This window comes from Tripterygium wilfordii, chromosome 16 (assembly GCF_013401445.1).
Source record: "Tripterygium wilfordii isolate XIE 37 chromosome 16, ASM1340144v1, whole genome shotgun sequence".
In the NCBI taxonomy this organism is placed as follows: Eukaryota; Viridiplantae; Streptophyta; class Magnoliopsida; order Celastrales; family Celastraceae; genus Tripterygium; species Tripterygium wilfordii.
In genome coordinates this window covers 9,929,302-9,942,514 of record NC_052247.1, presented here as the reverse complement: position 1 = coordinate 9,942,514, position 13,213 = coordinate 9,929,302, and the positions used below count along the sequence as shown (strand labels likewise).

Sequence of the window (13,213 nt, the reverse complement as noted above, 5' to 3'; positions counted from 1 at the left end):
ATGGGGTGTTGTTGCTTTCGTCCAGGGGATAAGAACAAGATATTTTTATATTTTGTTGTGATTTGGTGGTCCACTAATGAGTTATATATACACGTGAAAGGGGTTGTGAAATATAAAGTTGGTATTAACATTGACTGAGTAAATTATTATATTTATATACGTCAAACACGTTGCGAAAGATCAAATTGGGATATATATATTGACAGTCATCTCATATGCACAATAACAAGTGTTTGATAAAATTCCATCTCGAGACCAAGGCCTTAACTTCTCCTCAATGGCTCTTATCCACATACCTTGTGCCCTATCTATCTTGTAGAAAATCCCACTATAGCACAACCCAGAGCCAGCCTCCCCACCATCTCGGCCCATTGGGCCGTGGCAGTTCCCAGCCCACCTTCTTGGAAAAGGCTGGACAATAGGTTGAAGACTTGGGCAAGCTTATAAACTAGACACCAAGCCCCTCAACAATCGATGTGGGATTTTTATCCCTTTAACACCTTTTTAACACTCCCCCGCACTCGTGGACTGGGTATCAAAGCCCAAGGCCCAACGAGTGGACTTTTTCATCGGGGACGAGCACACCTGCTCCGATACCATGTAGAAAATCCCACTATGGCACAACCCAGAGCCAGCCTCCCCACCATCTCGGCCCATTGGGCCGTGGCAGTTCCCAGCCCACCGTAGAAACATTACAGGGAAATATGGTAAATTACACTTTAAATCCAATTTCCCTTATAAATGAGTTTGCAACCTATCTTCAGGAGAAGGGAAGAGTAAATTACACCTCAAATTCAATACATGGAGCTTCTGGTATAGGACACTCTAATTCCACAACCCTCCTTGGTAAGTTTGCTGGGTTCTTATCAAACTCGGGACATCAATCCAATGACAACTTTGAAGGTATTTTCAGTGCACTCTCTACTGCTATAGAATTTAATACCGTGCATGATTTTTGGATTGTTGATTCTGGTGCCACCGATCATATGACAAATAAATTAACCAATTTGTCTGACTTCAAAAAATTTTCTACTCCATCCCATGTGTCAATTGCCAATGGGAATGGTGTTCCTGTTCTTGGTGAAGGTAAACTTAAATTGTTGTCTAAAGATGTGACTTCAATGGCTTTATATGTTCCATCTTTTCCAGTCAAGTTACTTTCGGTTAGAAAACTCACTCAAGCTTTAAATTGTTGTGTTATATTTCTTCCTCATGAGGTACTTTTTCAAGATCTTGTCACTAAAAAGATCATTGGTAGAGGATTTTTTCTACAAGGTCTCTACTACATCTCAGGAAATTTTCAACCTAGTAAAAGTACTCAAGTCTCGTTTTTTCCTTCTTCCTCGGCAGATCATGTTCTCTGGCATCAACGTTTAGCACATCCTTCAGATAATATTCTCACTAAATTGTTGCCAAATGTTGATACCAATTATTTTTCTTGTGAAATTTGTCATTTGTCAAAATCTACTAGATTACCTTTTGTGTCTTCTTCTTCTAGAACTACTAGAATGTTTGAACTTGTTCACTCCGATGTTTGGGGACCTACTCTTGAATCAATTGATGGTTTTAAATACTTTGTTACATTTATTGATGATTTCTCACGTGTTACTTGGGTGTACTTGTTGAGATCAAAAAGTGAAGTTATGAATATCTTCAAAGATTTTCATATGCTTGTTCAGACTCAATTTTCCTCTAAAATTCAAACACTTCGTTCTGATAATGGCACAGAATTCATGTCTAAAAATATGACACAGTATTTATATTCTCATGGCATTGTGCATCAGACTAGTTGTGTTGGTACTCCTCAACAGAACGGAGTAGCAGAACGCAAAAATAGAGACTTGTTGGAAAAAACTCGTGCTTTGATGCTTCACATGCATGTTCCAAAAGTTTTTTGGTCTTATGGAGTATTAGCAGCAGTTTATATCATTAATCGGCTTCCGAGTCGAGTGCTGTCTTTTAAATCTCCCCTTGAAGTTTTGCAGGGGAAAACTATTGATGTGTCTCACTTGAAAGTATTTGGTTGCACTTGCTTTGTGCATATACAAGCAGCTCATCGTGATAAGCTTGATGCCCGAGCTGCTAAGTGTATTTTTCTGGGGTATTCTTCGACCCAGAAAGGGTATAAATGTTATCATCCTGATTCTCGAAGATTATTTGTCTCCAGAGATGTTATGTTTGAAGAAGCAACACCTTATTATACAAATTCTCAAGATGATTTAGAGGACGTGTTTCCCTTGCCTATATCCGAGATTATTTCTGAAGGGGTTCCTCACAAGCCTAATATTGCTGAGTTTGTTCCGCACCAGGCCACTGAAAATCCTCCAACTGGACAAGCTGAACTCCTTCCAAATGTTCTAGCTGAAAATTTGGTTGAAAATCCTCCAGCTGAACAGCCCGAGAATCTCCAAGATGTGCATGTGCTTGCTTCCACTAATAATCATGAGGTTTCACCGTCATTGGTTCGACGGAATCCTACTCGAAATCGCGTCCCTCCAACAAAACTTCAAGATTATGTCACTTTTTCTGCTTGCCATCCTCTCTCCAAGTATGTCACTTATCATCGTCTTTCCTCAGCTCATGTGGCATTTCTCACCGCTATTTCTACTGTTCATGAACCTAAGAATTTCAAGGAAGCAAATTCTCAGGAAATATGGCGACAAGCTATGGGTGAAGAGCTTCAAGCTCTTGCTGAAAATCAAACTTGGAGTGTTGTTAAACTTCCTCCTGGAAAACAACCAGTGGGGAGCCGCTGGGTATATAAAACTAAATTTCACTCGGATGGCACCATTGACAGACATAAAGCTCGCCTTGTGGCCCAGGGATTTACTCAAACCTTTGGTGTAGATTACAAAGAGACGTTTGCTCCTGTTGCTAAGATGAATACAGTGCGTACTCTCCTCTCAGTTGCCGTAAATTGTGGATGGTCTATGAGTCAAATGGACGTCAAAAATGCTTTCCTGCATGGGGATCTTGAAGAAGAAGTCTATATGAAACTACCTCCAGGACATCCACAGAGTTCGAATTCTTCTTTGGTTTGTCACCTACACAAATCAATCTATGGGTTGAAACAATCTCCGCGTGCTTGGCACGCCAAGTTAAGTACCGTTCTTCAAGAGGTTGGTTTCTCTCGCAGTACAGCTGATTCTTCCTTGTTCATTCGTCATTCTTCCAATACTATAGTGGTGGTCCTAATTTATGTTGATGATCTTATTATTGCTGGGAATAGTATTGATGCTATTTCTCAACTCAAAACCACTCTTCGATCTCGATTTCCTATTAAGGATCTTGGTTCCTTAAATTACTTTCTTGGCATTGAAATGGCAGTTTCCAGCAAAGGTTTATTTCTAAATCAAAGGAAGTATATTCTTGATTTGCTAGAGGAAACCGAAATGATGAATTCAAAGCCAGCATCCACTCCACTGGATAGCAAATTAAATCTTGATACAGCCAGTGAACCTTTACAAGGAGTTAGTGATTACCAACGGTTGGTTGGTAAGCTCATTTATCTCACTATTACTCGACCTGACATTGCTTATGGTGTAAGTCTTGTTAGCCAGTTCATGCACGCTCCTACTCTTTTCCATTTGGGCATTGTCAAACGAATCTTACGTTATCTCAAGGGTTCTATTGGTCGTGGCATAGTTCTAGCTAAGCACGGTCACTTACGGATTACAGGATATAGTGATTCTGATTGGGCTGGAAATGCCCTTGATCGAAAGTCCACTTCCGGCTATTGTATGTTTGTTGGTGGAAATCTTGTTTCTTGGCGTAGCAAAAAACAACATGTGGTTGCTCGTTCTAGTGCTGAAGCTGAATATCGTGCAATGGCATCCAGTGCATGTGAACTAATATGGCTTAAGAGTTTGCTCACAGATTTGGGTTTTCCAAGTAATCTTCCTATGACTCTCTTTTGTGATAATCAGGCTGCTATGCATATTGCTGCTAATCCCGTGTTTCATGAACGCACAAAACATATTGAAGTTGATTGTCATTTTATTCGTCATCAAGTTCAGAATCAAGTTATTCAAACAGTTTACACTCGAAGTCATGATCAACTTGCTGATGTTTTTACAAAGGTTCTGTCTTCTGGTCATTTTCACCGATTATTGTCCAAGCTTGGCTCAATCAATCCTCTTGATCCAGCTTGAGGGGGAGTATTGACATTAAATCCTCAAATTATGGCATAATTTATTCCTCAAATTATGGCATAATTTGCTCCGATACCATGTAGAAAATCCCACTATGGCACAACCCAGAGCCAGCCTCCCCACCATCTCGACCCATTGGGCCGTGGCAGTTCCCAGCCCACCTTCTTGGAAAAGGCTGGACAATAGGTTGAAGACTTGGGCAAGCTTATAAACTAGACACCAAGCCCCTCAACAATCGATGTGGGATTTTTATCCCTTTAACACCTTTTTAACATATCTCAACACTCTCTAGCCAGCACCAGGAAAGAAACCACACTTTCTTCACATCACTGATCAGCAAAACCTTTGCCCCTTGTACAATCAAATGTGTCGTTGTAGATCATGAAAAGATGGTTATTAGACGATCCGCAAACTACCAACCTCCCGTTTGGGATCACAATTATATTCAGTCCCTCAACAGTGAATATTCGGTACGTACATGCGTAGCCTATACTAAGAGTGTGTTTGCAAGTGTGTTGTATTTTTACCTAATGTTCAGTTACTTGTTTCTCTAAGCGTTCTAAGTAGTTGGTGTGTGTATATATATGTGTGTATATATATATATACATACAGGGAGGATCACATGTTGAACAGACTAACAAGCTGAAGGGAGAAGTGAAGATGATGCTGAAGAAAGTGGTGGATCATGTCGAACAACTTGAGCTAATCGATACCTTACAGAGGCTCAGATTGTCCTATCACTTTGAAGAAGACATTCAGCGAATAATCGACAACATCTACAACAATATTCAGTACAATAAACAGAGTAAAAGAGAGATGAATTTATATGCTACTTCTCTAGAATTTAGAATACTACGCCAACACGGCTATAATTTAAATCAAGGTGAAGTCCTTAAAGATTCAATCTTTCTTTTTTAGCCATGTAAAATTGAGTTTGGCATGGCTTACTTTAATCTGCTTCTGCTTGTTTCCACAGAGGTTTTTCGAAGCTTCATCCAAGATGATCGTGGGAATTTCAGGGCGTGTCTTAGTGACGATATAAAGGGAATGCTACATCTGTATGAAGCTTCATTCCTGATGGTTGGAGGTGAAACTATCTTGGAGGATGCAAGAGATTTTGCTTCAAAACATTTGGAGGAGTATGTTAACAACAAAAACCGAGATCAAGATCGTGTTTTGTGCGAGCTAGTAAGTCATGCCTTGGAGCTTCCATTGCATTGGAGGATGCTAAGATTGGAAGCTAAGTGGTTTATTGATGTTTATGAGAGAATACAAGGCATGAATCCAACTCTACTTGAGTTTGCTAAGTTGGATTTCAATATTGTTCAAGCTGAACACCAGGAAGATCTTCGGTTAGCTTCCAGGTGTCATTATCTTCTGATTATGCATAACTACATTTAATAGGAGAATTGTAGTCCGAAAATGATAAAGATCCTAACTATTAGGATCCCAATTATCCCAACAACTGTTGAGTTGGATGCACAAGATTCAAGTGAATTCATGGATCCCACATGATGCTCATAAAATCTTGTACTTACAACTCAGTAGCTGGGATACCAGCTATTGGGATCCCTATCATCATTGATTGTAGACTTAATAATACTTTCCTTTTCCTAATAAAAGGTGGTGGAGGTCTACCGGAGTAGGTGAAACATTGAGCTTTGCAAGAGATAGATTGATGGAGAACTTTCTCTGGTCTGTTGGGATGGCATTTGAGCCTCAATTTGGATACTATAGGATTATGGAAACCAGGGTCCATGCACTCCTCACCGTACTCGATGATGTTTATGATGTCTACGGTAGTTTGGATGAGCTCGAACTCTTTACGGACGCTATTCAAAAGGTCAGTTATCGTATTAGAGCCTCTTACATATTTTTTTGATAGGTAAGTGGGAGTGGTAGTTCAAACTTAGATACCATGCAATTCGATATATGCCTCAACCACCTCGGTTGAGGGGTTGTTGGCGCCTCTTACAAACGTTAGATCATAAATTCAATTCTCTAAACTCCACAGTTTCCTAACCGTTTTAAGTTTTTGATGAATTTTCAGATGGGACGTGAATGCAATGGAAGAACTTCCAGACTATATGAAGATACCTTTCTTCACTCTCTACAATGCCATGAATGAAGTAGCTTTCAATGTTCTAAAGGAAAAAGGATTCCATGTTGTTCCTTGCTTGAAGAAAGCTGTAAAATACATATACCTGCTCCTCGTTTATTAAATATTGAGTTAAAGTCTATGTATATAAATATTTTATAATGAATGAATCTTTGTTGTGTGTATGTATTTTCAGTTGGCAGATTTATTCAGATGTTATTTATCTGAGGCGAAGTGGTTTTATAGTGGATATACACCGACTCTAGAAGAGTACATGAAGGAATCATGGATTTCAATAACAGCGCCAACAATGCTTGTCCATACTTGTTTGATTACAAGTCCCTTGTCCAATGACATCCTGAAAAGTTTAGCAAAGTATCCAGATATACTTCGTTACTCATCGATGATTGTACGATTGGCAGACGATCTCGGAACTTCCCCGGTATGGAATGTAGCGATTTTTAGCACACAATAGCTTAATTAATTGGGTTATCATGATCAACTAATTGTGTTACTCCATTTCAGGATGAGATTAAGAGAGGAGATAATCCTAAATCAATCCAATGTTACATGCATGAAACAGGCTCATCAGAAGAAGAATCAAGGCAATACATACGACATTTGATTAGCGAAACATGGAAGAAAATTAACGCAGAAAAACTTGCAGATTCTGATTTCTCTCCAATTTTTATTGACATCGCAATAAATCTAGCACGGATGGCCCAAGCCACGTACTTGTATGGAGATGGTCATGCTAGCCAAGACAACCAGACTAGGGAATCGTATGAAATCACTGTTCATAGATCCCCATCTCTTAGAAATTGGGGGTTTGTTTTATTACAAGACTTTCAATAGTCTATATAAATCACCATGTTTTATAATGATATCAATAAATGGTTTTGCTTAATGATTTGATATGTATAATTTGATCTAGAAAGCCCAAGCTTTTTCATTTTGAACAAGTACTTTTTGTTTCTTAAAATATCCAACCAGCTTCTGCCACATCTAGAGGTATTAATAGCATGACAATCAGTACTGCTAATCTACAAATGCAAGAAAAATTATAGCACACTTTTGTATCATATCAGTAATTATCTTCTTCCTTTTTATTCCAACAAGCGGACAGATGACCAAAGAAAGAAGATAGAGCCTTGCTCCTAGGGGTCAGCATTTGACCCGTGGATTTGAGCTCTATTTTTGTGGTCGGATCTAGCCCAAAGCCCAACATAATTTATATATATATAATATGTATGTATATACACACATACATATATATGTGCAGACAGTCCCAGTTGTGCACTTTCTGCACATATATGTGTGTGTATATATATCCACACATATACGTGCATATAAATATACATGAATATATATACATATCCATATAGATAATACATATATATATACGTGCAGTCTCTGTGTGTGTATATATGCACTCCTATGTATATATATATATATACATAATGCATATACATATATATAATAGATATATAAATATTAAATAGTTAAAGTCGGGCCCGGCCCAAAGGCCCAAGCGTTAGGGACCCAGGCCGGGCTTGGACCTCATTTTGAGGGCCTAGCCCGGTCCGAACGCGCATTTCTCAAAATCGGGCATGGGCCTGAAAAAACTGGGTCGGGCAGACCCGATACCGACCCCTACTTGCTCCTGAATCATGATGGATAAATGTAATGAAAGACAACAATTAATTTAATAATATTTGTTTTTAATCCTCAAATATCTCACATTGAATAATATTAATGTGCTCTGAATTGATGTTATGCAACTTTCTCTCGTCCGAGTTATTAGTTGGAATGGTAAAAATGGTGTTTGTCACCCAGATGATCATTTTTCACAGCACTCGACAGCTAATAGATTGGTAGACTAGACAGAGCTGAATTAATCAGAGTCAGTCTTTCCTCTATAGAAAGATCACTAGTCATCTTTGTGGAAGTTCACCTTCAGACCATACCATAGAGGAGATCGAAACAGCGCAATAACCTTTTCAGATTCATCGAAAGACAATTTATTGTTGCGATATTTGGAGAAGAAATTCAACATCTATTTGAGAGAGACTCTACTTGTGCTTAAATACATCCTACCGGTGAGCTTGTTCTTGTAAAATAAGAGTGTTCGTCTCCCCATCTTGCTTAGTGCAAGTTCTTGAGTGAACTTCGTGAAACTAGGTAATGGATGTACGAGGGTTACTCCGAACAGTCTAACATTATTTTGAATGATTTACTTGATGCCCTAGATTTGATATTAGGGTGCTTGCTTTGTCTTTGATTGATTCGTGCTCTACTTGTTTCAAATCTTGTTTTCAGCTCACTTGTGTGTTGGAATTTGCAAGTGGTCGAACTATATTGATACTTGGTGGATTATAGGTTTCATTGTTGGATCAATTTGGTGCTTTGATTTGTTGAACTAATTTTTGCCCTAAATCTTCCCGTAGCATTAGTCTTGTATTGAATCTGTTTTTGTGCCATAACATTTGTGCTTGATTCATTGATTAGTGTTAGTGTAAATAGCTTAGTAGTTGTCAAATCTACCCGATTAGGGTTCTTGTCGATCAACTCTAGGTTGCTAGTGATCATTTTCATCAGTTGGAATCAATCTTGCTTGTGTTTTACTATTTGTAGTATTTTCATTTAGTTTAAATTGAACTAAGGCGTTCTAGGGGTTCCTATTTAAAATTTGGAGACACAATTCATCCCGTGTTAACCTAAATCCCTCATAAAATATTTAAAAGGGCGATCCTCATATGATCCCAGGAGATCAAAGGACTAGGAAATAGCAACAGCTATTTGTACAATTCATGGACTAAATCAAGTAATCAAATTCTTTGTACAACAGAGCCTGAAGAATAATAGAGTTACATGAGATACAACACCAATCAAGCAATGAGAGCAGCTCACTATACAATTGTAAAACTCAAGACAATATTTCACTTCTGTTTATATTTTCCCACAAATGGGTTATTCACATAAGGTTTCATGGGCACAGACTTCATTTCCCAAATCTTGAGTGATGTGGTAACTTTGCTCTCTGTTGCATTGTTGAATAAAAACAGTCTAGCATCACCATAGATTGCCTTCGTTGGATAAACCCTGGATGTTATGCATGTTCTCCCACCTTGAGCAAATCCTTCTACTACTGAATGATCAACCTATATTCAACATAAAAATGGCACCAAACATGTTTTAAGAATGATTTGTACCATAATGAACAACAACACATTGTCGGTTTTTTGACATGAATTTAACCGACCAGTCGGTCGGTTAGATGCAGTTATTTTAACTGTCGCTTGATTATTTCGGTCAGTTCTTTAAAGAAATATGTAATTTTTATTTGAAAATAACTTATCGATCGATTCGGTTATCGGTCGGTTCCGATAGATAGGTAATTTTGTACAACCCTACTTAAAATAGCAGAAAAAACACAAGTATGATCAGCTTACCAGTATCCTCAAAGATAACTTTTCACCCTCCAAAACTGGAACATAGTTGCCATAAATTTCCTTATTGACATCAGTGGCCTTTGAAGACCTGAGTACAAAACCAATTTAGAGAAAAATGCTGCTACAATCAATAATTATTAGACTAAGGCTTGGATGATAACGATGATGTTCGATTGACAATGCATAATGAGATTGCACAATAAGTACCTTGACTGGTCTGTGCAGAAGAAAGTCTTGAGGGTGCCATTGGCTCCTTTGGCAACATAGAAGTAGACTGGAGTCTGCTCAATGAGGCTCTCATCTGCAAGAACCAATAGACCAAAGGGTCCAAGTGCACCGCGTTCAGCTGATCCACCGCTAGCACTGCAGCTGAACTCTACATTGGATTCAGCAGCTCTCTCCAAACCCTTCTGGTCTAACTCAAATTCGGCAACGATATCCAACTGTTACATTCGAAACAATTAGAAAGTAAGATTGCAGCATTATTGTTGTTTAATTGGAGAGAGTCATTATCAACGCTTTGATAGTAATACAAACCTGTGAGGCAATGCCAACTTGCAATGGCACTACTGATCCTGCTGTGACCTCCACTCTGTTAAATTCTTTGCTGCTGAATCTCAAACTGTCTACCTCTTCCACTGGCCATTGAAGAAGATTGGTTCCCGTTTTCTTGTCAAACATCACTGTCCTTGGAACACCCTGTAGGATATCACCATTAGAACATTAATGTTGATCACTCTCAAAATAGAAACAAAATTTTAGTCCTGGATTTCAGAAAGATAGAAAATTTAGGACTTGATGCAAGCTATGGTTTGTGAAAGAAATGGTATTCTGATACAGCGATATCATTATTCTCCGCGATGAGAAGTGAAGTTTTTGTGGTTTGAACCCACACTTAAGTTGCTATGAAGTGACTTTACTGCTGTGACATGCCTTCTTCTATTAATGATGGTGTATCTGTTGTCAATAAAAATGAAATGTGCGAAGAAAATTTATGCTAACAAACCTGAAGAGATGCCCATCCCTTCTGCAGATCAGCAGCTTCGCTGTCCGACTCCTTAATCCAACCCCACAAGACTCTCCTCTTCTTGTTAGGATCATAAAATGTCTTGGATGCATAGAATATGCCGTAATCATACCTAATTCCAATGCCAACATCAATTCTGGGATCATCTGGAACCCATGTACCAGCCTTTTCATCATAAGTTCCGAGTGCATAGGAATCGATCTTATCATCGTCAAGGCTAGTCTTTAACACATGCTTCACTCCAAGTCCATTAGCTGATGTCTCTAATCCATTCTCACTTGTTAAAGAAACAGGATAGAAGTCCACACACTCCCACATCCCAGTGTTGGGGACACCATGGAGTACCTCATCCAGCTGCTTGTAACTCTTAAAATCCTCTGTTTCATAAACCAAGGATATGCCAGTTTTGTTAATCTTAGACCCCAAAGTAATACGCCACTTCCCTTCTGATGTGTACCAGGCAGTCGTGGGGTCCCGGAAGTCCTTGACATCGATGCCTGGCGGTGGTACTAGGACTGGATTGCCCTCGTATTTTACCCAATTGACAAGGAGAGGATCAGAGGGGTCTTCAGGATACGCAAGATTTTGCACCTGGGCAGACACATTGGTGGATCCTGTGTATAACATAATGATTTGGCCATCAGGGAGGATTGTGGCAGATCCAGTCCAAACACCATTCGAGTCGTACCATTGATCAGCAACCATTGCCAATGGAAGGTGAAACCAATGGATTAAGTCCTTGGATACTGCATGGCCCCAAACAATGTCACCCCACATTGCACCATTTGGGTTATACTGGTAGAAGAAATGGTACCATCCCTTGTAGAACAATGGACCTGTATATTTTGCAGGTGAATATTAGGAGCTAAATTAACAATCCTAAATTGGTTTAGTCATACAACTTAGTTAGAACCAGAAACAAATAGAATGTACAGAAAAGTGAGAAAGCTAAAAATGAGGAAGAATGCCGGTACCGTTGGGATCTGAAGCAGAGATAAACCATGTTTCCCCATCAGAGCAGAATTCATCCAATCACCCAACCATCAAGGGAAAAAGACAATGACAAGAACAATCAGATCTGTTTATGTCATAATGTATTAAAAAACAATGCTACATTACTATTCCAACAATGTATAAACAATGTTGTTAATCTCAGCAAAGCCAGTTATGGCCCCCCACAAAAAAATGGGAATTCCAGAAAAGTGGCTTGATTTCTTGAGTTCTTGTTGGTTATCCAAACATTTTGGAATTAAAAAGGATTTCTGCAACTTTCAAACCCTCGAAAAGTCATAGCTGTAGCACTTTTGGAAACTCTTTTTCCTTCAAAACAGTGAATTTTTAAAATAAACAAGAACAAAAAAATGTCTGAAGAATTAATTAATTAATTAATTACCGTTCATCCAGTTCTTCTCGGGTTGAAAATGAAAAGCTGTTCTTTGCCAAGACAACACTTTATTGTCCCACGGATACGCTTCTCCGCCAAAAATCCGGTTCGCCTTCTCGGACACACCAGCCGACACGCCACGCGACGTTGGCGGCCTCAGGGTCTCCGACGGCGTCGTTTTTTCAATCTTCGGAGAAGACAAAATAGACCCATTTGCATTTGCATTATTTTGAACATGAATGTCGTTTGATCCATTATTGGCGCCAATAAATGCCACAAACAGAGCAAACATCAAAAACCCAGAAACAAACACCAGGAGTTCCTTCCTGGGTCGCCGGCCGTGGGGCTCGTCTCCGACGTGATGTGATGATCCATTTAAAAGTGGAGCCTTGGAGGAGTCGTCGGGATCATACGAGACTGGAAGGAATTGTTTTGTTCTGGTGTTGCTAAACATTTTAATTGATAAAAAACAAACAAGGATTTGGGAAAAACTTGAGCTTGTAATTGTATTACATCAAAACGAATGAGGGAAAAATGCAATTGTTTGGTTGAATGAATTTCTTGCTTAACTGGAGAAATATGGAGAGGCGATGATCTTCATTGTTATATGTATACAATTGTACAATCGTACCTATATATATATATAGAGAGAGAGAGGGAGAGAGAGAATGGGTTATGGGTAGTTTGTCTGAATTCTGAGACAAACAACTGTAAATTCCATGAAATTTCCTAACATATAAAGACATGAGAGGACAACATGCAGCATGCGGATCCAGCATTTTTGTGCTAAACATGTTTTTGGAACCAATCTAATTTTGAATTATTTGCTTCCAAAATTTTGTTAAGTTTTGTAACCAAATTATTTCCTAAATTATTTGATACAAAAAGGGCCTTAGCTTAGGTTTAAGTTTTTCTTGTCATGATTATTTGCTTCTGCAAACTTGTTCGAAATTTGAGTCGCTACGAGTAGTACACTAAAAATATGGGATAATGTAACTTTTGATCATTGAAAGAATTTATCAGGTCCAATTCGAATACTGGATTTTCAAACGTTCCAACTTGAAAATCTAAAGTTGAAAATTTTTGCAATATGACACACGA

General features: G+C 38.7%; 1 protein-coding gene and 1 pseudogene across 1 annotated transcript; one reads left to right on the top strand and one right to left on the bottom strand.

Annotated features, from left to right (window-relative positions):
* LOC119980777 lies at window positions 1-8,628 on the top strand (annotated as a pseudogene).
* Window positions 8,629-9,000: 372 nt separating this feature from the next.
* LOC119980807 (acid beta-fructofuranosidase-like) lies at window positions 9,001-12,704 on the bottom strand. Its single transcript, XM_038823598.1, has 7 exons — window positions 12,122-12,704; window positions 11,703-11,711; window positions 10,708-11,564; window positions 10,239-10,400; window positions 9,909-10,144; window positions 9,702-9,789; window positions 9,001-9,410 (listed from the first exon to the last, which is right to left on the bottom strand). The coding sequence occupies exons 1-7, from the start codon at window positions 12,564-12,566 to the stop codon at window positions 9,189-9,191; spliced, it is 2,019 nt and encodes a 672-aa protein (XP_038679526.1). The 5' UTR covers window positions 12,567-12,704; the 3' UTR covers window positions 9,001-9,188.
* Window positions 12,705-13,213: the final 509 nt, after the last annotated feature.